Raw genomic sequence first — 21,630 nt, forward strand, 5'->3', positions numbered from 1 at the left:
TGCATATTAGAAAAAAAAAGAAAGTTGTACATAAGTTGTTCGTCGTGCATCCCCCTCCTTTGTCAGCAGATGTGAAGTCAGCACGTTGATGATAATTTTAGTCAGCACGTGTCGTATGTCGTAAGAATGGATGTCGGAAAAATCATGGCTTAATCGTACGGTGAGAGTTTCTCATATTTAACTTCTTCACTTCAGTAACACAGTGGAAGAGGTACAACGTTGATCGCGCTGTAAAAAAGGGAAGAAAGGGCAAGAATGCAGTGAATGTTGGGTTTTCCTGTAGGTCACCAGCCGCGCCTTCGAAAATAGCTTGTTGTTGCTCCATCTTAGCAATATTTGCTGCGTGATCAAATGACTGTGCAGTCTTCAAAAGGAGGCCGTTTTCGAAAAAAAAAATATTTTAATGGCGCAAGGTTGAGAATGACAAACGTGCAGACAGGGTGGCTGTCTTCCCGGAGGGACTCTCAGCCGCGGGGACAAAAACCACGTCTTCGCAGTTTCAGCTACACATGGTGCCTTCCGTATATCGCGATGAGAGTCTGGGCACGTAGAGCTCCGAGGCGCTTGGAACTGTCTCGCGTCGCGGGGGTGGGCTTCCTTTCAAACACGTGTGCTATGTGGTGAAGTCGGAGGTGACGGGGGAGGCCCGGGGAAAGGGGGGGGGGGGGTTCGCCCTAACCGCTCGCGCCTCTGGGGCCGCTGCATTGCTTCCGTTCTCGAGCCGTGCTCGCGCATTAATAGAGGTTTCGCCTTTCATAATTTACGACCGTCATTTCGGGCACTTTCTCGATACTGTTATACAATATGTATAGAGCGACTCAGCGACGCCCTAACGCCAGCAGCGGTATCTTGTAGTCTTGTGCTTTATTGTTCATCTGACGCGTATTTTCCATACATCTTGGAGCTCCTTCATTTTTTTTATTCATTTTGTTTCGGTGTGTGGGTTGTTTGGAGTTGTGCTCTGTAGTCGCCCCAACACCTAATTTCTGTTCATCGCGAAAAAAAAAAAGTCAAAAACAAAAGAAAAAAAATAAATAAAATTCCGCGCGCCTCAATATCGCGTACCGCCTACGGTACTTGTTTCCGGTTCTGCGACCAAGGATTTATTTCTCTTAAAGTTGCATGGATTTTTTAGGTCTTGTAATCAGTTATTAAAGCGCACTTTCGTCGCTCGTTTTCTTTCTTTCTTTCTTTTTTATGAACATGAGCTAAAACGCTGTTCCTTTCTTTTTGTATATTGCTACACAGCCGCTGTAAAATAAAAACGCCGAACACGCAGAAAGTGCGAGTTTCCCTGTTTTAGACGCACATCACGTCCTAGCGTCGACTGTATACGGAAGCTCCGGCAGGCGTCAGTGTCTTCCTGTGCTGCAACGTTAAGCGATCTCGGCGTTAACGGCCGTTTTGCGCGCACCCGGAAGCGTTGAAGTAGAAAAAAAAATTGATAGCGGCACCTTGTCATCCATCAGCGTTGTTTTTATCTTGTGTATACAGCGTTTTAGTATGCTTCATGTGACAGTTTTGCTCGTTTAGACTACTGGAACAGGCTGCAAAACGACGGTTGCCGTAGTTCGGGCGGTACGAAGTGATAACAAAGCGACCGCACACGCAGGCAGATAAGGGGATGAAGATGCTTAACCATGGGGAGAGTACGCAGTTATGTACAACAGTCTCATCTAATAAATATCGGTCCGTAGAGTCAAGAAAGAAGAAAACAAAAGAAACAGAAACTGTTAGACTGATTAATCGCCTATTTGGAATATATATATATATATACAGCGAAGTTGCGTGTGCACCTATCTGTGTGTACACTTGTGGTTCTATTAGCGCCATTTGGAAACGTACAATAAATGAAATATAAACACATAACATTGCAAATGGAAAATATAAAGCTAGATTATTCTCCTCTGCACAGAAGAAAGTCTTGTCAGGCTCAGAAGGGAGTTTGATAAAGCGGGAAAACACGCAAAATAAAAAAAAAAGGAAAGTGAGGAGGGAGGCATGTTACCTTCTCTAAAGTATTTTTAGTCAGAACGACGTTAAAAACAAAACCTTAACATTAATTAATCTAATGCCATAGGTGTCATACATAAATGCGCGCTCTATAGATGCAAAGAAAAGCACGTTGGCTCGGCCGAAACCGTAAAACACGCAGCTGCGCTCAAGAAACCGAAAGTCCGAAGACGAGAAGTGCTTGATCGGTTGCGAAGTTGGAAGAGATTTATGTCTACTGTCGTGCACCGGGGAGATTAATGGCGCGTTAGCCTTTATTTCCGGCGCACGCTGTCACGTCGAATCGAAAACGTACGGTGAAGCAAAGTAGAATTTGGTTAGGTTGGAAGTTTTAAGGCGGGCAAGACGGTGCCGTTTCCGTCTCGGATGCAGTTGAAATCGCTCGAATCTATGCAGACAGCGTACTTAGGTTAGGCCAAAAGTTTCCGCGAAGCGCGGCAGCTGCAGGGTAAAGCTCGTCTTTACCGTTTCCATGGGAACCGTGCCGCCTGGCGTCACGATTATACGACTGCTGCTCTAAAGCAGTCGTAATCGCAGCGAGCGCAGGAGGGAAGCCCGCTTACGCAGCACTGCAGCACGAGGGAGAGCGGGACAATTAAACGCAGCCGTGATCGCGCGAATACGAGACAGAACGGCCGAGCTGTCGGGAGGGGGGCATTACGTTTCCCGCGCCCTTCTCGGTTGGGAGTGAAGGTTCATTCATTTGGCGGGTTTCAACCGAGCCGCGGCGTCGCGGGTCCTAACCGCGGGTCCTGCATGCCCAGACCGCGAGCGAGGCATGTCCATGCCTCTCGGTCTTGGCTGTGTAGCCCTGGGGTACTTCCTCGCTGTTTCTCGTCTCGAATTCTGCGTCACTCCCCCCCTTCTTTCCGGGTTTCTCTTTCCATTCCTTCTTTTCCGGACGTGATTACGATTAACTCCGGTGGTCGCTTTGAGAAGCGTGCGACGTATAGAGTGTACAGTGAACGCGCTCCGAGTGTGTAGCGCGTACGGGAACCGGGGTTTGAGCTGTGCGGAGGGGGGGGGGGGGGGGGGGATTCGACGGGCGATGCAAAGAACAAGGGACGCTCTCTCTTCTTCAAACGAGGAAAATATGCAAATGACGAAGCGCGCGCGTGCCCCCGCTTTCTTTCACTGCCTTCTGTGTGCTTTCTTTCGCTACGCGCGAACTGCTTACCACCAATCACGCCTATATGGAGTTTCTTGATAAACTGGACCGCCGAGCAGCGGTGACAGCGCCCGCTGCGCGCGCGTCCTGGTGCTCGCGCGTCCCCCCTCTTCCTTCCCACCCACGAGCCACCCACGGAGCGTCGTAGGCTACGAGGTGTCCCGCCAGGACGGGCAGGGCGGCCGAGGGAACATACGCCTCATAACTCGGCTTATGCCGCTTGCCCCGCTCGTCTATACGCTATATTTGCAATTGGCTCTTGGGTTTCTGCGCGCGCGCCGTGAGCCGGGCGTGTCCGCCTTTCTGCGATGACCTCCCTCTGTTTCTAATTTAGGCAGGATCGCTTTCTTTCTTGCGGCCGGACCCGGCTCTGGAAGATTAACTTCGGCGCCGTGTTTGCCGGGCGGAGAAGTCTTGTTTTCTGCTCGCGACTTTTTTCTCTCGACTCGTACGCGGGAAGAGCGAAATAAAGGAGCCATACCAGCGTCACCCCTTACAAAAAAAGTTGCAGTATTGCTGCAGAAATCTTACAGACTCTGAGTCACCCGGGATGCAGAATACGTGCAGACAGGTGACAGACTTTCTGTCACTTCCTGTCACCTCCCAGCGGGCAATTGGTACACCCTTTCTGCAGAAAGTCTGCAGAGCCTGTGTAGCCGCAGGATGCAGAATGTCTGCAGAAAGTCTGTCGAGACTGTGGTCACAGGATGCAGAAAATGAGCAGACATTTGGGAGAATCTGTGTAGCCCACCTATCGGGAACTGGCATGCATGCACGCATGCAATGAAATAGCAGACACAATAGTATTCTTTGCACTCTTTATTCGTCTGTGATTTCTTCATGGCTGTCAGGTTCGAAACAAGAATATATCTTCCAAGGAATGAAGTAGTGAGTAAGGTAAGCAAAGCTTAAAAAGGCTCTAGTTTAGCTTCATCGTTTGTTGTGCTGTGACACACAAAGTTAGTGGAAGCTAAAACACACAAGTGGAGCGCAAACTGTCAGCCTAACTTAATGAATAAGTATTTATACTCATAGCCGCTAGGTTCAGCTGGATGTTACATGCACTAGAAATGGCAGAGAAAAGATAATAATAATGAATCAGAACCGACCAGGTGACCCACTCGAATTATATAGAGGCAATATGTTATAAATTTAGTTAGGTGATGAGATAGAGACACAGATAGCTCACTCACGCAGGCTGCAGCAACAGCTGCAACCATGCAAAATGCTTTTCCTATCTCTCTCATCACTTTGCGCGCTTGCTCTGAACAGGATTTTCGTACTTTCAAAAGGCGGTGTGTAACCACATCTGGTACAGTGCACAGCTAAGTGCTGTGATAGGCTGAAACTAGGCTGAAAGTATATCTCTCCTCCACCGAGACTCTGATTCAAGCACCAGCACATTTATCCTACGTAAGCATGGTTCCATGCGAGCAGTATATTATAAACAACTGCCTCTTCGCACATGAAAAATTGGGGACATGTTGCATTCAAAGCGGGAGTCATTTACAAAGTACCGCTGACATGCAACTGCGCTTACATTGTGAACCGGTGCTGGAATCAGAAGCTCTGGGATCACAGATATGCTCCCAGCCTAGTAAATGCACAGGCAACTTCGCTATGCACTGGACGAGATGCGGTTGCACACCATCTTTTCAAAGCACGGAAATCCTCCTCAGAAGCAAGCGCAAAGTTACGAGAGATATGGGAATCATTTTACACAGTTGTGGCTGGTGCTGACGCCTGCGTGAGCGAGCCGTCTGTGGCTCTACCTCATGGTCATTCAGTTTCCAACATATTATCGGCTCGATATGATTCAAGTGGGTCGTTTTGTCAGTTTTGATTCATTCTGATTACCTTATCTCCACCTTTTTAGCACATATAACCTGCAGCCAGCTGATGATAGTGGCTTCGGGTATAGGTTCTTCCTTGTTCACCAAACTCAGTTGACAGTTCGCGCTTCACTTGTGATGTGTTTTTGTTCCACTACCTTTGCGTGTCACAGTGCCTGCCCCAGCACAACGAACGATGAAGTAGTGAATCAGAATATCTACTCGCCAATTGATTCCTTGGAAGAGGAGTCGCTCTTGGACCCAATTTTCTGCAGCATGGAGCCTATGCCCTCTTCAATTGGAGGTCTGCGCACTTGAACTTGCTGCATGCATATTCTGTAAAAGAAAGAGAGTGAATTTTAGAGACATAATTTAGGGACATATCTTGGGAAGTACAACCCTGAAACAATATCAGGAACAATGTCTTGCCGTATATTGGCAAAATACAATGGTTACGTAGCTTGAACAATTTCCTGAATTTTGGTAAGTCAACAGTGACGACCCGGAATACCGATGAATTGGAATCCAGAGTGCCGGATTACGGAATGTTGAATTCCGGGCTTCAAACACTTTTAAACCACCTTTTGTGGCTTTTTGTTCTGAGGTCCCTTTCTCTGTAGTATTATGGGAATCAATACCCACCGCACCACCAAAAAAATGTAATACGCAATTTTGACTACTTAGGAAAATACGATTAAGAACACAGAATCTCTGCAGGCACGGATGTTAGAAGTCTACAAAAAATTGTAACAATAAAGGTAACCAAAGCCCTCCTGCTTTTTTGTCGGGCAACTCAGGAAAGTTTCCAGGTATGAATTATACCACCCAAAACCTAGAGACGTGTAAGTGGCCGTGACCGTTTTGTACACACCTTGTCGCAGCATGCAGATCAGACGCTTTGCCGTGTTGTCAGGTTGCAGAAGAGCCGGAGGTTCGTAAGGGGTGTAGAGATGCCTCTGGCTCACCAAAATCGTGACTTTCCTAAACAATAAAAAATTTCAGTTTACTGTAATCTCTGTTTTAACTGCAAACTTGCGATTTAACAAGATCATGTTGTATTCTGAAAAGTCTCGTACAACCAGCTCCAGGAAGCTGCATCTGGCTGTGCAAACGGCCGATTATTACATCACAGGCGGTTATTTAACATGTAAATGGTACTGCAGCAAACATGAATCTACTATCAGAAGCTTCACTCAAACGCAGATCTGTAGTAAGTGAAGTGTGAATCGTACTATGAAGAAAATTATTTAGCACATGAAAAGCGTTCGAAAACCTAATTTCTTTATGCGGCGCAACAAAACACTGTCCCAAAGAACGATGCGCTGAAAAAACAGACCTCCCCCCCCCCCCCCCGCCTTCTCAGGAGAGAGAACAAAAAAAAAATTCAGTTTAAAAAGAAACATTTCTGTCGAAATCTCGGCGTCTTAGTAACACCAGAAACCTTTACAAGTTCACGAGAACACACAGGACATGCAACACAAGAAATGCAGGCTGTCTGACGTCATTCTATAAATAGAACAAATTGTATATAAGCTAAAATTTGGCAATGCGTCAGACGAAGCAATCGGGTGCAATCTCACGCAGTCGTTAGCCGTGAAGACAACACATCGACGTACTTCTAGAAATACGTATACAATATTTCTCGCTGAGAAATTGCGGACACAAACGGTAACTTTTCCTGATTGAATTTTGTGCCCATTCAGATCAAATAATCCCCGGCGCTAGCACACTTCATAGAAGAAAGCAAATAAACGATAAAGCTTTAGCCAACATCAACACGTTTCAGGGCAATTTTCATGAAACTGTATGCAATATCTGCACTGCCACAAAACAACGAAGATTCGGAAAGCACATCTATCATTTTTGTCGCTTTACTATTCATCTTGTGATCAATGTAACAATGTACACTTCACGGAATACAAGAATTCGCGCAAGCGCCCGACTTACCTTTTAGGCGTACTCGGCTACCGCTCCTTCGTGTCACAGGTTCCGCGCCATCGTACAGGTACCGCGGCAAGAACCGTCGGTTTACGGCCCATCCAGCGTAAGCACTGTAGAATTGTGGATGAACTAGTAGCACGTGATAACACGACTTTGAACAAATTCTTCCGTACACTCTGATCCGATGCGAGCGTAGCGAGAGTACCTGAGGCTTTTCACGAGCCGGGAACAAAGAAAGTGTGACGGGCCTAACTACGATAATCATCGGCGTAGCATACGAAGGATACTGCACGCTACATTACGCGGTCCCAGGGGTTTTGGATCACTAATACACAGAAAAAGCACCACACTTTCTGTCGGCACAGCGTACACACCAATAAACTACACATCGGCCGGCGTTAATGCAGCGCGCACGCACATGTACCGACATGCCGACAGCATGAAGACGGGAAAGTAGTAGCAGCTGTAATTTTGCCGGCACTCTCGTGCTCCCGGTGGCGCCATCTGTTGGCCGGCACCAGAAGCGACCGTGTTTACGGTGATCGCATGGCGTTGTGTGGCACCCTGTATATATGTACGCTTAAATCCAGGCTGTGAATCGACCCATAGTACCACTGCTGTATTTAATGCAGGTTATGTAGCCATTACCTCATTTCAATTAATATTAATTAATTGCCTTAGGTTACTGTCATTGCCAGACTGTGCTTATAGTAATGAGTGGCAAAGTTTTCGTAATGTAAAAATGGCAAAACTAACCGCTTTTTAATGATAAAACCTATCATGGTTCAGAATATATATTCGTATACGTATATATACACACGCGCGCACTGGGCGTGCACACAAATTATACAGACAAGTCCGCAGGCTGTCTGCACGGAGTCTGCAGAAAATCTGCAGACTAGGTATACAGGAAGGACGAGTCCACAGGGAGGTGACTGGGGTGACTGGTTGGTGACTCGCGGGTGACTGAAAGGTCAAACCCATTTTTGTAAGGGACGGGCGCTTTTGTTTGACGTCAGCTGCTTGTGCAAACGATGGCGAGTGAGGCCGATTTGTCGTCTGTATTGCGGACTGGTGTGACCTAGCTCTCTGACGTTTACGAGACCTTATTTGAGCCGGAGGGCGCAGAAATGGATTCCGGCCCCCCGTTGCAAGCGTCGCTTTGGAAACGGCGTTTGCTCCGTGGAGGTTGATCGAATAGTCACTTGTGAACTTGATTTTGCGTGTGTATGGTAAACGTATTAGGAGCCTTTAGTGAGACCTTGCAGCTAACGTAAGGCGCACCTTCGTACAGCGCTTGCAGCTTGCATTTTCTCGTGCCTTTACGCTTAGGGTGCTCGCTAGAACTCGATGTTCACCGGTTTAAACCGATTAACATTAAGTTCTTGCTGTAGCTGACAAAAACTCGAAATTCACCAGTTTAAAGAGGTGAGTTTCGAGTTTTCATGAGCTTCTGCAATGTAAAAGCAAGCTCGCCTATGTTATTTAATTTGTTTCCTAGTATAAAAACGTTAACTTTGGTCGTCGCGACTACCTAGATAACGATGCGAACCCGCTGCTGGTGCTCTTGGAACTTTCACTCTTATCGTGGTGATGACTGCGTTGTATGGGCGCGTTTTATGTTGTTTTATCTGCGAATATTTTCATAACATGACTCGTCTTTTTCTTTCAGTTGTCCTCCTCGACACAACGACAGAGAGCATCCTGAACTGGACGCGGTATCCCTACGGGCCTCAAGCGAGAACACCTGGGGTGAGTTGACTCGCTCGGCGTCCTGCATTTATTTTATATGAGCCCCACGCCGTACAGCCTAGCATGCGGCGTTGGGAGAACGTCCATCTAATCAACAAAGCGACTAGGGGAGCTACTTGATACCGATTTGGGAACAGACAGCGTTAAGCACACGACGAAGAACGAGAAGACAAGATGCGTGCAAAGGTTGACCACAGAGTACTCGCATGCCGAGTTCATGATACACGTTCTCTAACTCTACGCCCGATGAAATAATGTAGAATATTTTTTCTTCTATATTGCGATCTATGCAAGGGAATATTTGAGAGACTTCAGTGTGAACGACGAGTTCACTTTGACGATAGCTTTCAGTCGCCTTCGGACGTTGACTATAGCGGTGTCATCTAATGTGCACTAGCCCGGAACCGTTCTTGAGCCGTGTGATCAAAAACCCTTACTGAGCTATACACGAGAACAGGGCATCTGCGCGGCTTTGTTCAATAGTCCAGTGTTGCCGTTTAGCATACAAGCACCAACGTCTGTTTCCGTGTGTGCACGCATATGGTGATGCGCACGCAGACAAAGAGATTTGACTACAATTGTCATCACTATTCAGAGAGAGCTGAGCCGTCATCCGTCTTTTGAAAGAGTAATGGGGGAGGGTAAGTCAAAAGCGTCGGCTGGCCGCCGCGATCCACGCTATGGGAACCGAATCATAGTTAAAAGACCCTCTGGGAAACAGATACTGCAAGGACGGCGAAGCGGGCGCGGCGTCCGGAATGCCTCCGAAGACACCTGAGAAAAATGAAAAGAAGGCCTAGCCGCGGGACCTGCCGGCGCTTTCACACGAACCCATGGCTCTTTTGTCATGCACGCGCCTATGCCCGCGCCACTGCGTGACTCGTTAGTTTCATTTACCCGGCTAAAACCGTATACGACAGGGCTTTGTGTTTCGCCGAGCTGCGCAAGCTTGAGCGTTCGAGTCGACCGAGCGGCGGCGAAGTCAGAGAGGGGAACGGAGCTCACAGTTAAAAGAAGCCGGCGTGCGTGTCGACTTAGGAAAGCCAACACCGCAGCGGGCGTCGACGTACGGCGCGCGCACACACACACACGCACGACAGCATCCAGCTGCGGACAGCCAAATTGCACGGCTAAATAAGTGACAGCGCCGCGATTTGCCTCTCTCCCCCCTCTCCCCTGATTTCTCTTCTCTCTCCCTCCCAGCCTTCTTCTCTGCTGCATGTCGTACATCTCCCTGGCGCTGCTTTTCGTTCCAATCAAGGCAGCAAGCCGAGCGAACCGAAGCGGACATCTGGTGCCGTCGGCGAGCCTCTGTGATGCAAATTTTAATTCGTCCAAATTAGGGGTGTTTTGCCGCCGTCGTTAGCCGAGCGTGCGTTGTTGCCTTCTTTTAACCTTTTTCTTGTTTCGTATTCCTACCCTTCTCGCATTGTAGTCAGCCTTGTCCGGTTCGGTTGTCTGTTTGGTTATCGGGCTTCACTGCGCGCCTGGACATTCGTGCTGCGCCTTTGAGCGCCGCAATTCTTCTCGTGGTTTTCCTTCGTTGTTTGCTCTTGTAAGCACGAAAATCTTGTACATCCTTCTGCGCATCCTTTTCTGTCTTATTATTACTATTAATACTTTTTGAGGTTCTGCGTGAGGAGATAGCTTCGCGATTATCTTATTAATTATTATTATTATCATTAATATTTTGCCGCTAGTTTGAGTGCAAGTGATGTCTGTGAGAAGGTACGTTTGGTGTCGTGCTTCTTGCATAGCAGTGGTGCAATGTTTGATGGTGTGCCATCTATTACCTGAAACATAGAGAAATGAGATGAGAAAGGCGGGAAGAGAGAGACCACGTGCACCGGAGCTATACTGCCTGATAATCAGCATAATGGTGGCGGCGTCGTGCCGTGGTAGAAAATGTCTGAAGGGAAAATGAAAAGACAGATGAGAAAAGTTAGTTTTCCCAGCGCAGCTAGTTATCACTATGCGCACTTGTGAAGCGTTAAAGTGGAAATTAATTAGGTTTGAAATCAACCTTGTTCCAGAAACAGCAGCCAAATCAACGCACCAGCTGAAGCTCTCGCGAAGTATTGCGCAAATCCGGTCGCTCTGAATTGCGCGAGACGTCCTTTAATTTACGCTGCAGGCGTGAACTGCAAACGCATACACACACAAGTTTAATCGTGCACGCTCACCCACTTCCGCTCTCGTCTCGCGATTTTCTGCTGCCTTCGCGACGAACGATTCAAGTGCTCGTGTCGACGGTGTCTTGTTCGCTTCTTTCTTTTTTTGCTTCGGCGTCCCTATTTGCCAGCCGCACTTCCCAGGCCGTGTTTTCACAACCGTACCTCGTTGCGGCAAGACGCGTTTACCCAAGAGCGCGGTGGACGCGCAAACGCGCGCGCTAAAAGCGGTGCTGCTCTCAGAGCGAGCCCGACGAACGGGCACGCGAGGCCTTGTTTGCTTTGTTCTTCCCCGAATTCCCTCGTCCGCAGCCTCTTGCGTCTTGTGTACGCAAGGAGAGGAATACAAGACGCGGCGAGGCGCGTGGTACGCATGCACTCCACGAGTTGCGGGAACTGTCGAAGCAGTGCTCTTGCTCGCTCGCTCGCTCGCTAGCTAGCTTGCTTTGCTCTGCTTTGTTCTGCTTTGCCCTGCTTTTGCTCTGCATTGCTTTCTTTTTCGTTTCCTGGTCTTACCCTTTTGTTATTGTAAACTCGGCGGTGTCTAGACTAACGGTGTACTCCTTCTCGGCAACGCAAGCGCTGGGAACACAGGAATTGTTAAGGTGAGCTGAGGACTTGGGAACCGAGTTTCAGTCGCAGTCCCTCTTAGAGATGGTTAACTGACTAGAGAGGTTCCGGTATCGCCGGTTCGAAGATGAATGCTTTGCCGGCCATGATATGTTCGGAGGAGGTTTTAGCTGCGTAAAACAACCCCACATGTAGTCTATTAGAAGCACTACAAATGTCCAACGCCCCTTGCACAATCTGTACTCGTTTCGTTCCATCGGGAAGACGAACCACTGCACAAATGTAACTCATCTAAACACACAAGGCAAGCTTGCGTGGTGTCAAAGTAGGGCTTCGAATCTTGGTGCCGGGAGGCCAGCAGATAGTGTTCGCGCGCCGACAATCGTCGCACCATTTCGCGTAGTCTGGCTTCAGTGGCGTGGCCTTCTATTCTCGGCTGCTGTGGTTCATAAAAAAAAAAAAGGAGTTGTTAGATATCCCATGGTAACATCTTGCCGCTCAGATAAGTCCATGATTTTTCAAAATATAAGGTAATATTTGAAATCGTTACTGGTCTTCCAGTTGGTCTCTAGCCGCCCTGTACATCCTCCAATGATTTCGTGCCATATTTCAATAGATGCTGCATGCGTTCGCGATGCGGTATTGAGGCATGAGTTGTTTTTCTATTTCTTTATATGGTTACCACCACGAGTCATAACGCTTGCGTACGTGATTCCTTGCCTGAGTATTCACGCCTTAATAAGACGGGTCTACGCTCCAGAAAACGAGTTACCTGGTCGTTCTGTATCGCTCCCCGACACCTCGCTATACCGGCAGCAGGCCTCGCCCGATGACTCAATGAGAGGGGGGCCCCTTAACGGCGAGCGCACCGTCCGCACCGTTCTCGCGCGTGCCGTTGTGGTCTACGTACGTATATATATAGACGGAGATGAACGCAACGTGACGCGGGCACCCTGGCGAGACGGTTTTCCCGCAGCCACTAAGAGCGTCGCGGTGCAGTGAAGGCGTCACGCCGGAACGGTCGTTTTGAATTTGACCGAACCCAGGGGCGCTCGGTCGGTCGCGCACGATAGCGACAAATCACGTAATTCGAGCTTATCGGCGGCCATTAACAGGCCTGTGACGGCCATAAAAATGCCGGTTTTATTGCGCGGGCGGGCGGCCAGGCGCGCGCCCGCGCGCGTGCAGCCATGGTACGCGTGCATGGCATTCGTCGCTCGGGGTTCGCCGAAGGGAGGAAAGGGAGAAAGACGGACGGGAAATTCGCCAGCCCGACGGGACGAAGGATGCACGCTAGTTGTCCTCGGGTTTTAGCTGGCGAGGGGATCCGGCGTTTGATCCCGACTTCCTTGGGAAGCCCGGATTCGGGCCCGGCTCGGCCGGGGCTGCCTGGCGTGCGATTTATATCTCGGGTGTACGACGACGTATCCGGCCGGGCGGCAGCTCGCGATGGTCGTTCTGGGGCGGCCCGGCTGCGGGATAACGGAGATTAGCATATATCGCGGCTTCCGGTCATGCCTAGGTATTCGATCTTTGCCTCTCTCCCTCCCGCTACACCGCAATGGCCCTCATTCCTTGCGATGGTCTTTCCCTTCCTGCACCCGCTTGTTTGCTTCCGTTCCGGGGTGAAGCCGTCCTGGGAAACGTACTGCGACTTTCTGCGCTTCGTGTAAACGAGTTTTCTTCGTACGCCTCCTAATTTTTTGCCTGTGCCCGACGATATTACTCTGCGCGGCCATATTATTTAGGGGAGATTTCTCGCACGCGGTACCTGTAGTGTGTCGGCTTTGTAAAAAGCCAATTGGAGTGCACGCTGCACGTGCAGATGAGATTGTTGTAGGCATTTAGTACTTCAACATTTATTTCTACACCAGTGTCTTTGTGCACCGCCAGGCTGTAGCTCTACCGTAATCTATCTTTCTGGAGTCAGCTTAAGAAGCACGTTCCACTACGTTTTCTTCCTTATTGGTATAGTGTGTATTAATGCCAAATTATAATGCCAAATACTAAAACGATATGCTCGGATGCAAACGGAACGCCCGACATCTACCAACTTCCCAACTTTCTCTATGGCTTACCGGAAGCTTGCACGACCAGCATCGATGAGGCTCACAATTATTTATTTGTGTACTCATTAGAGACTTATCGCTTGTTTTTTATGTGTGGCAAAACAAAATGTGTGATATAGAAACACCAAAGGATACAACTACAATTGACTCACGCGCGCTTTTTTTTTTTCATATGTTGTTCTAGTGCGGGAATAGACTTTAATATGACTACGGTAAGGCGCCAATAACTCCTTCCCGACTTTCTTCGCTCTGCTCCCAGCCGCACGCGCGGAGAGGAAAACAAACGGGTCGATTTGCCCTGGAGAAAAAGAAAGACCCATATATACGACACGCGATAGCAAAGTGGCGCCCAGCGTATATACCCGTCTCCGGGCCTGGAAACGCCCTTTCGGCGTCATTACTCCGTGCGCCGTCCATCGTTCTCCGCTCCATGCGCGGCAGCGGTCTCAGGTAGACGAAAGAGAATATAGAGAGATAGCTAGGGGGGAGGGAGGGGGGTCGCTGCCATCTCGACCCGGTGTCTCGTTTCGACGCAGCCATCATCGTTTCTCCGATTGCGGTCTCGCAAACCGTTTCGAGACGCCTCTTGCATTCCCTTTCCTCCTGCCCCAAGACCGCACTGCTTCGTTTGCAGCTGCTGCTTCTTGGATATCTTCGTCTCCGAGCCCTCGCCGTTCCGCTTAATGTTGTGTTTCTGTTCTTTGCCGTATTCCTCTTCTCTTTCTCTCTCTCTCTCTCTCTCTCACTCCTTTTTTAGTTTGTTTTGTGCAATAATGGCTGTGGTCTCATAGTGAAACTTGGCTTTCGCGTCAAGCACCGTTCCTTTGTGTGCGACTACCCGTTCCACTTTGTTTCTTGCCTTTTAGAATGCACGCAGTTGGCTTCTTGTGCCGAGTCTGGGTCTCTGCTTCTCCCACTCCGCCCCCTAGCCTTTTATTTTGCGCTTGTTTATTCTCATACCGACAATTCTGTGTGCAAGAAACGCCCCCCCCCCTCTCTCTCTCTCTCTCTCTCGCTCTCTCTCTCTCTCTCCTCCTTTTTAACGATTCTTGTTTTTTCTTCCTGGTTTGAACGTACACTTACTTCTCCTGCTTCATTACGGTAGCGTTGCGTGCACCACCGTGTCCTTTTAGTTCCCCCTTTTATTATTATTATTTATTTACGTTTTTATTCGACTTTGGGAATCAGGTTTTAGCTCGTGAGCATTGTGACACTGAAGTACGCTTTCGTTAGCGCTTCTTGTGAGCGCGCTCTCTTTGTTAGTGTAAGGCAAGCTTTCTGCAGTGCTGGGACCGCACAATAGCTGTTAGCTACTGCTTAGGTATGATTAACAGTGGTTAAGCCGAGCGCTGACACGTAACAGTTTGAGCGCTTCCTTTTTTTTTTTTTCTGTACCGTTGCGGTCATCCCCCCCTCCCCGTTTTTTTTAAATTTTTTTTTAAGGGCTTGTGCGTTCCGGCACTAAGCAGTGTATACACTGCACGTGTGTGGCCGGCCACTGCTTCAGCGATTTTCACGTGCAACGCGTCCTGAATAATTGCATGACAAATGTCACATCCGCGCATGCAAATGCGGTCTCGCGAAAGACAACGTTAGAAAGAAAGGGCTGTCGTATAACTAATTTCCCAGTTTAACGTGGCTGTCCCTGTTGCGTGCGCGCAAAAACAGAGACGAAAGAAGACAAAAAAACAAAAACAAAAAAAACCAAGGCAGAGCAATAAACGGCAGCAACGCGAAGGCCTTGTTAGTAGCTTTTTTAGTCGCGCCCAATTACGAGCGAAATGCTCGTTATGCAGTTTGCTTGTTTCCACGGGTCTCCCTGCTGCTTGCTGTCTAGTCTCGCGTTCTCCGTCCTCTTCGTTGTACAGTATTTTCGTCCTCAGAAGCGCGCTCTCCTTCTTAGCTCCTCGACAGCGGTCTGCGCTGCTGTGTGCTTGCTGTTCTGTGTCGTCTCTCGTTCTAGCGCCGAGAGGCCTCGTTTTGCCACTTTGTGCCGATTCGTGGCGTTGCCGCTACGCTCTCTCATCCACACCGGAGGTAGAGAAAGAGAGAGCTTCACCGTTGTTTTCTGCTTACTCTGCGACTGGGAGCGCGTCGTTGCCCGGCTCCCTTGGTCGCCGGTTGTGTGGTGTTCTCTCTCTCTCTCTCTTGTCTGATCTTGTTTTCTTGCCTTCTGTCCTGGACCTCATCTCGTCGTGTCCGGGCCCCGTCTTGACCGAGCCTGGGAGTCGTCCTTACTGCGCCAAGACTGCTTGCTCGCTCTGACCTCCGCGTTGGTGCTTTTGTGCGCTGCCTCTCACTTCCACGCCCCCTCCCTTTCCTCCTCTCCCTTCTCCCTCTTCTTGCCTTCCAGCCTGATGTCCGTCTCCCCGCGCCTGCGGCACTCTGGAGCTTCCCCACCCCTGTAAACGCTGCTCTTCTTCTTCTACTAGCGTCTTCTCTTTCTGCGTGCAGCCTTTGCTTCGGCCGCTGTTTCGCTCCTTCTCGCAATTACGCGGAGGCGAGCGTACGCTCTTCCACATTGTTTTTTTTTTTTTCCCGGTCTCCCCCGCCTTTGTCGTTTTGTGCCTCCTTATAGTAGTTGCTCCTGTCCCCCGCGTGGTCTCGCCGCGTCGTTTGACGCCCCGGCTTCATCGACTCCTTCGTTGGTTGGGCTGGTTGTTCGGCCTTCTTGCACTTCTTTGTTCTTGGACCTCTTCATCGAACATTGTACACACACCCACGCTCGCCGTGCGGTATTGGCTCGAAGGTGGCGTACTACGACTCCCCCAGGAACTTCCTCGGCTTCTTCTAATTTGCTCCCCTAGCTCTCTTGACTCTTCTTTCTGTTATATTTTCTTCTGATCTCGTTCTCGCTTCCTTTCGGCTGCGTCCTCCAACGCCTGAGTACGGTTGAACTTGACTGTCGAAGGGAACAGTTGTGCTCCCGCGAAAGACGCAGAAATACAGCAAATGCACGCGAAGCCGGTACTTTAGAACTGCATGATCAGGAATAATATCTGGAACTCCGTCTGTAATATCTGGAGCGTTGACGCTCGGAAATTAGAGTGCGCTTACGCTTCGTACGTGTACAATATAGCGCTCATTTATTTTTCTTTTTTTCTTTTTGTCCTTTGAAGTGAAGTTCTTAACTTCAAGGATAGCAATGTCTGGTGACATTGCAATATCTGCTTTTCACAAACACCACGGTGGCGATATAATGTTAGTGACATGAACCTTGCGACTATCTTCGTTTCACAACTCTGTATTACCTTAGTTCTGCTTTCTACGGTGTTGCTCCGCGAAGAGTGCATGCGCTTCTTACTCATCTAATGAAACATCGTTCATAGTAAACACCCTCTTTGTTTCTTTCCAATTTAATGTTTCTGGCTCAATTTCGACCTCTATACATTCATTCTGCACCACTCTTCTTCCTGCCTGCGTACATTGTCTCAACTCTTGCCATCTACGCCCCTCAGTGGAACGAATCAAAGTTAACGAGTTCCACGTGTTAACGGGTGGTAAGCGAACGCAGGAAGGAAAATAATAATCAAGGAGAGAGATGAAGAGAGATAAAGAAAGGGGAGCGCAATATTTTCGCGCGATAAGCATATAGTGCGCATAAACTTTATTCCGCAAAGAACGAGGAAAAAAAAAAAAAGAAAGCTAACTGGCAATAAAGAACAAGCGAGGGGGCCAAGGAAATGGGCGCAAAGGCCGCGAGTTTTCTAAACGATCGTGCCGGCCGATAGCTTACGATCGAGTCGAGACCCCGCGTTCTGCGACGACGATTTCGAGTCGGCGGCGCGTGCGGGAGTGCAGAAGCCAGAGCTAGGTGCCTCTCTCTCCCTCCTCCCATATTCCCTTCCATCCCAACCGCGAGACGGTGGTGGCATAGGGCGCAAGCGGCGCTCGGCGAGCCAAGCGGAGCTGCCGGCGGCTTCCCCTCGTCTCTGCGGAAGCCGTTTCCGCCACGCGACCGGCCATTTCCGCTTCCGCTTGACCCGCCGCGCCTCGCCTCGCCCCGTCTGCCTTTTGTCCACCCCCCACCTCCATCCTTTCCTTCCCACCGGCGGCGGCGGCGTCCCGACGAACGACTTCCAGTTGGCGGCGCCCCGCCGGCTGGCTTCTCCGCAGCGCACGCTCTCTCTCCCCCCCCCCCCCCTCCCGCCACCCCGACCGCCCTCTTGCTCGGACCTCTTTCATCATCATGCCTGGGATTCCTTCCCACCGCTTGCAGCCGCCGATCGAATGTGGTGCGCTGGTCCCTCCGGTCGCCGCAGTGGCCCCCACCCACACCGCTCGCCCTCTCCGACCGAGCTCTGTTCCTTGTCCCACTGTAACGGCGCTGCTGACGTCAATACGGCCGAACCGTATTGGTCCTTGCCGCTGCACACTACAGTTCAACAGTGAAAGCTATTCCCTTCTGACAATCTTCTCCCCCTCCCTCTCTCTAGAGAAAGAGAGAGAAGAAAGAAAGGGGAGGGGCGCGAGGCTCTCATTTAGCTGTTATCAGTGGGCGCTTGTAGAGCTGCACAGGACGAAGTGGAACTTGTAGGGGCAGTAGGTGCAGTGAAACTCCGGATCGCACTGCAGATTTAAATGCGCTGCTCACGACCAGTGTTTACCTTCGCCTGTTGATTAAAATAGGGGTAGAGCACTGTACAGTATCTTGAGTGCCGTCTACGAGGGTCATGAGGAGGAAGAAGGCCCACCTGTTTGACCCAAGCTGTTCTGATTTCTGTTCCAGCCAGCGCGTGAGCGGGCGAAAAGAAAAAAAAAAATAGAGGAAAAGAGTGGAACCATAGACTCTACTGAAGATGCTCTTAAATCGAGATGTTGAAGGAATTAGGGAAAACGCGTTAGTTGCAGCTAAACACACGATTACTTGTTTTCCTGAAAGAAAACAAGATGTGGCTACTTGCTGTGCTTGAGGGGCCGCCTAGTATTCCTCACCGGTTGCAGCGAAATGCTCCAGCGTGGAATGCGGCAACCAGTTCGATAGCTAGCGCGCGTGCCATGATCACCGGCCATGATCCATGCTCACTCCCGCTTGATTTTTGAATTAACATTTATTTATCGTAAATTTCAGCGCATGAGCCTTTGAATCTTTCCCAATTTCGGTAAATGAAATGCGAAGTTCATCTAGCCTTTCAAGTCATTTAGCGTTCGTTCGCAAATACGTGCCCATATCGGGAATTTGAATCGTTCTGCGTGTTCTTGTATTAGTTAACGCAATGAAAACGTCACTGCAAACGATAGTATTGTAAATCTACACTCAAAGCAGATATAGGGGCTGTGTCAAGCTCGTAGTTTGGGACGTCGCAGTGTTACATCACGCAACAAGTCCACTAGTCGTTGTACTGGATACATTTCCCATTTATGTCGATTCTGTTTTCTTGACGCACTAGCTAAAGAAAGCCGAGCTAAGTATACTTTTTATTCCGAAGTGCACCCACCATTTGTCTTTTCTGCTTTGTCTCGTCAAGTCCGATCCGCATTTTCCAGAATACGTTGCTGCCTGCTATATTATTGAAATATCATCGTCCATTGTGCCTGGATGCGAATTATCCGAAATAACCATTCCTTTCAGCTCGTAACCCAGTGTTGGCCCTTGTTACGACCGCACGTTCCCGGAAAACAGATGCGAGAATCGTATTTGCATCCCACTTACTGCCCGTGAGCGCTTGTGGAGACGTCCTCGACTGCAGTTCTGTTCAAGCTAGAGACACGCGTATCAAGGGAACGTTCATTGCCGCCGCCTCCCTTCGACACCTTCCTTGACAGCCGGCAGCTCAATAGAGAGAATTCTCTCTGACGTCAACCTGAAGCCAGGCATCGTAACGCTCACTGGCGTTAGAGTCGCGCATAGAGATAAGAAGAGTGGCTGAAAATGTACTCCTAATATCTTTCTTAGCGGCGGACAGACAGGACGTCATTTCCTGCTTGAACGCCATAAGCCTTTAATTTTCTCTCTCTCTCCTCCCCTCTTCACCTCCTCTCATACACGGTTCCCGCTCAGCGCTTTAGAAAACTGTCTCATCAGTTTTACTCGATACTCCCGCTTAAGTCGTCTTGTTCCCTTTCTTTAGCCTCTTATAACTTCTTTCTTTTTTTCTCTCTCTCTCTCTCTCTATCGCTTGTACATGAGCGGTTCTCTCCACGTCGTTTCGGCGGGCACGTGTTATTGAATTCGGCTGCGCGCCGCGCTGTAACAACCCCAACTGCTTCGTCGTCGTCCCAGGAACGCGCGCACGGGGATTGAAATTATGGTAATTCTCGCGTGGCGCCCGCCGCTTTGCTGCTCGAGTGTGTCGCAACGTTCATTTATTTATCTCGTCGATTCGCTTGGTTCGCTTTTTTTAAGTTCCGTGCATCTCGCAACCCCCGGTCCGCTGCCGTGAGGCAGCACGCGCGTAATATTTCCTTTTCTGTTCTCTCTCTCTCTCTCTCTTTATTATTATTTTTTAGTTTTGTACATTGACATTTCAACGTTCCTTTTCTCTCTGCGTTTCTGTCTCTCTCGCTCATCGCTTCCCTAGACGATGAGGCGGGTTCGCTTCGTTTGGCGGCTGTCATTGATTTCATTTGGGGCCGCTCTTGACAGTCTGTCGCCTTGCATGGTCTCTGCTTGAGACGCTCTTTATGAAAGTGTCGGGCTGCCACTGTTAGTGTAAAAAAAAAGAAAAAAAATGAGAAAGAAAGAAAAACGGCATGGGGCAAAAAAAGGACACGTAACTGCTTACAAAGCCGGATTAAAAGCGAAAAAAAAAAAGAAGGAAGATACTCGCGCGGAGGGTTATCACTTTACCTTGTTTTTGTTTCTCTCTTGTGCACGCTTTGGATGCAATTTATATTTTTCTTGATAAGAATACTCCTGAGTTCTGACAATGCCGGTTGTTCTGACAGTGAAGGGGATTCTGACGTTATCTACAATGTCCTGAAGCCTTACTTATGCAGGCAATTTTGAAACAGAAGACGGGCTTCAACCAGTCCTTTTTTTTCCTTCATCTTCTTTTTTTTTTAGGGGGGGGGGGGGGGGAGGTGGGAGGAAGTGTCACTGCAGCAGATGATTGTTAAGTTTGTTCCCTATTTTTTTTTTTTTTCGTTCGCTGTTACTATTATTTTTTTTAAATACTTCACATGCAGGATGATAGCTATTCTACTGTATTTGTAGACAGTGAATCCTTAAATTGACAGTTTCCAATCGAAATGTTGCATTGCCTGGCTGTCTGTACGATTTCTACGCGAGAATTTTGCAGCGATGAAAGTCGGTAACGGTGTGACCGCACACAGCCGAATCATTTCTTGTTATAATGAAGCCTTCTGATATTTTTTTTTTCCTTCCCACAAGCCTTCTCCCTAAGAACGAATCTTGTGCAATGTATTCGCTTTTAGAAATTGCTTCTACAAGAATAACGGCTGCGTGTTTCATTTTTCTTTCTTTCGTTCACACATACGCAAACGCAAACACCTCGTAATCACATTCGCTTTTTTTTTTTTTTGCGCGCTGTAAACACACGTGTTTCTACGGCTCTTGAGCATATTTTAGAGTGGCCGTCTACATGTTTCCTTTGTGCCTGTTTTCCTATTCGCAGTGGGTGGAGGAGAGCTTCACCAACTTCGAGCAGGGCATCAACTGGCGATCGTACGTGGTTTGCGACGTGGCCTACGACAGCGTCAACAACTGGCTATGGACGCCGTTCATCGAGCGGGGCCCCGCGCACCGCATCTACGTCGAGGTCAAGTTCAGCATGCGCGACTGCAACCTGTTCCCGGGCATGGCGCTCTCGTGCAAGGAGACCTTCTCGCTGCTCTACTACGAGTTCGACGCCGCCACGCGGGAACCGCCGCCCTGGGAGCCGGAGTCGTACAAGCCCGTGGACCGGATCGCGGCCGACGAAGGGCGCTTCACTTCCAACGCCGAGGTCATCATCAACACCGAGGTCCGCTCGGTGCCGGTCACCAAGAAGGGCGTCTACTTCGCCTTCCGCGACCAGGGCGCCTGCCTGTCCCTCATCGCCGTCAAGGTGAGTCGACGTCGCGGCGGCTTTAGCCGACGCGATTCGTGGAGTATGTCGCAGAGCAACGCCGATCAACACCGGCCGAACGAGAGAATCTTCAGCCTCGAGCCA

General features: G+C 49.3%; 1 protein-coding gene across 1 annotated transcript in view; it reads left to right on the top strand.

Moving 5' to 3' along the window:
• Window positions 1–21,630, top strand: part of LOC119446551 (ephrin type-B receptor 2-like) — a 248,542-nt gene that overhangs the window by 200,835 nt on the left and 26,077 nt on the right. The window contains exons 2-3 of the mRNA XM_049664909.1: window positions 8,627–8,706; window positions 21,094–21,525. Of these exons, the coding sequence (XP_049520866.1) occupies window positions 8,627–8,706; window positions 21,094–21,525 (512 nt within the window). The remainder of the gene's footprint in view (window positions 1–8,626; window positions 8,707–21,093; window positions 21,526–21,630) is intronic.

This window comes from Dermacentor silvarum, chromosome 3, assembly GCF_013339745.2.
Source record: "Dermacentor silvarum isolate Dsil-2018 chromosome 3, BIME_Dsil_1.4, whole genome shotgun sequence".
Taxonomy (NCBI): Eukaryota; Metazoa; Arthropoda; class Arachnida; order Ixodida; family Ixodidae; genus Dermacentor; species Dermacentor silvarum.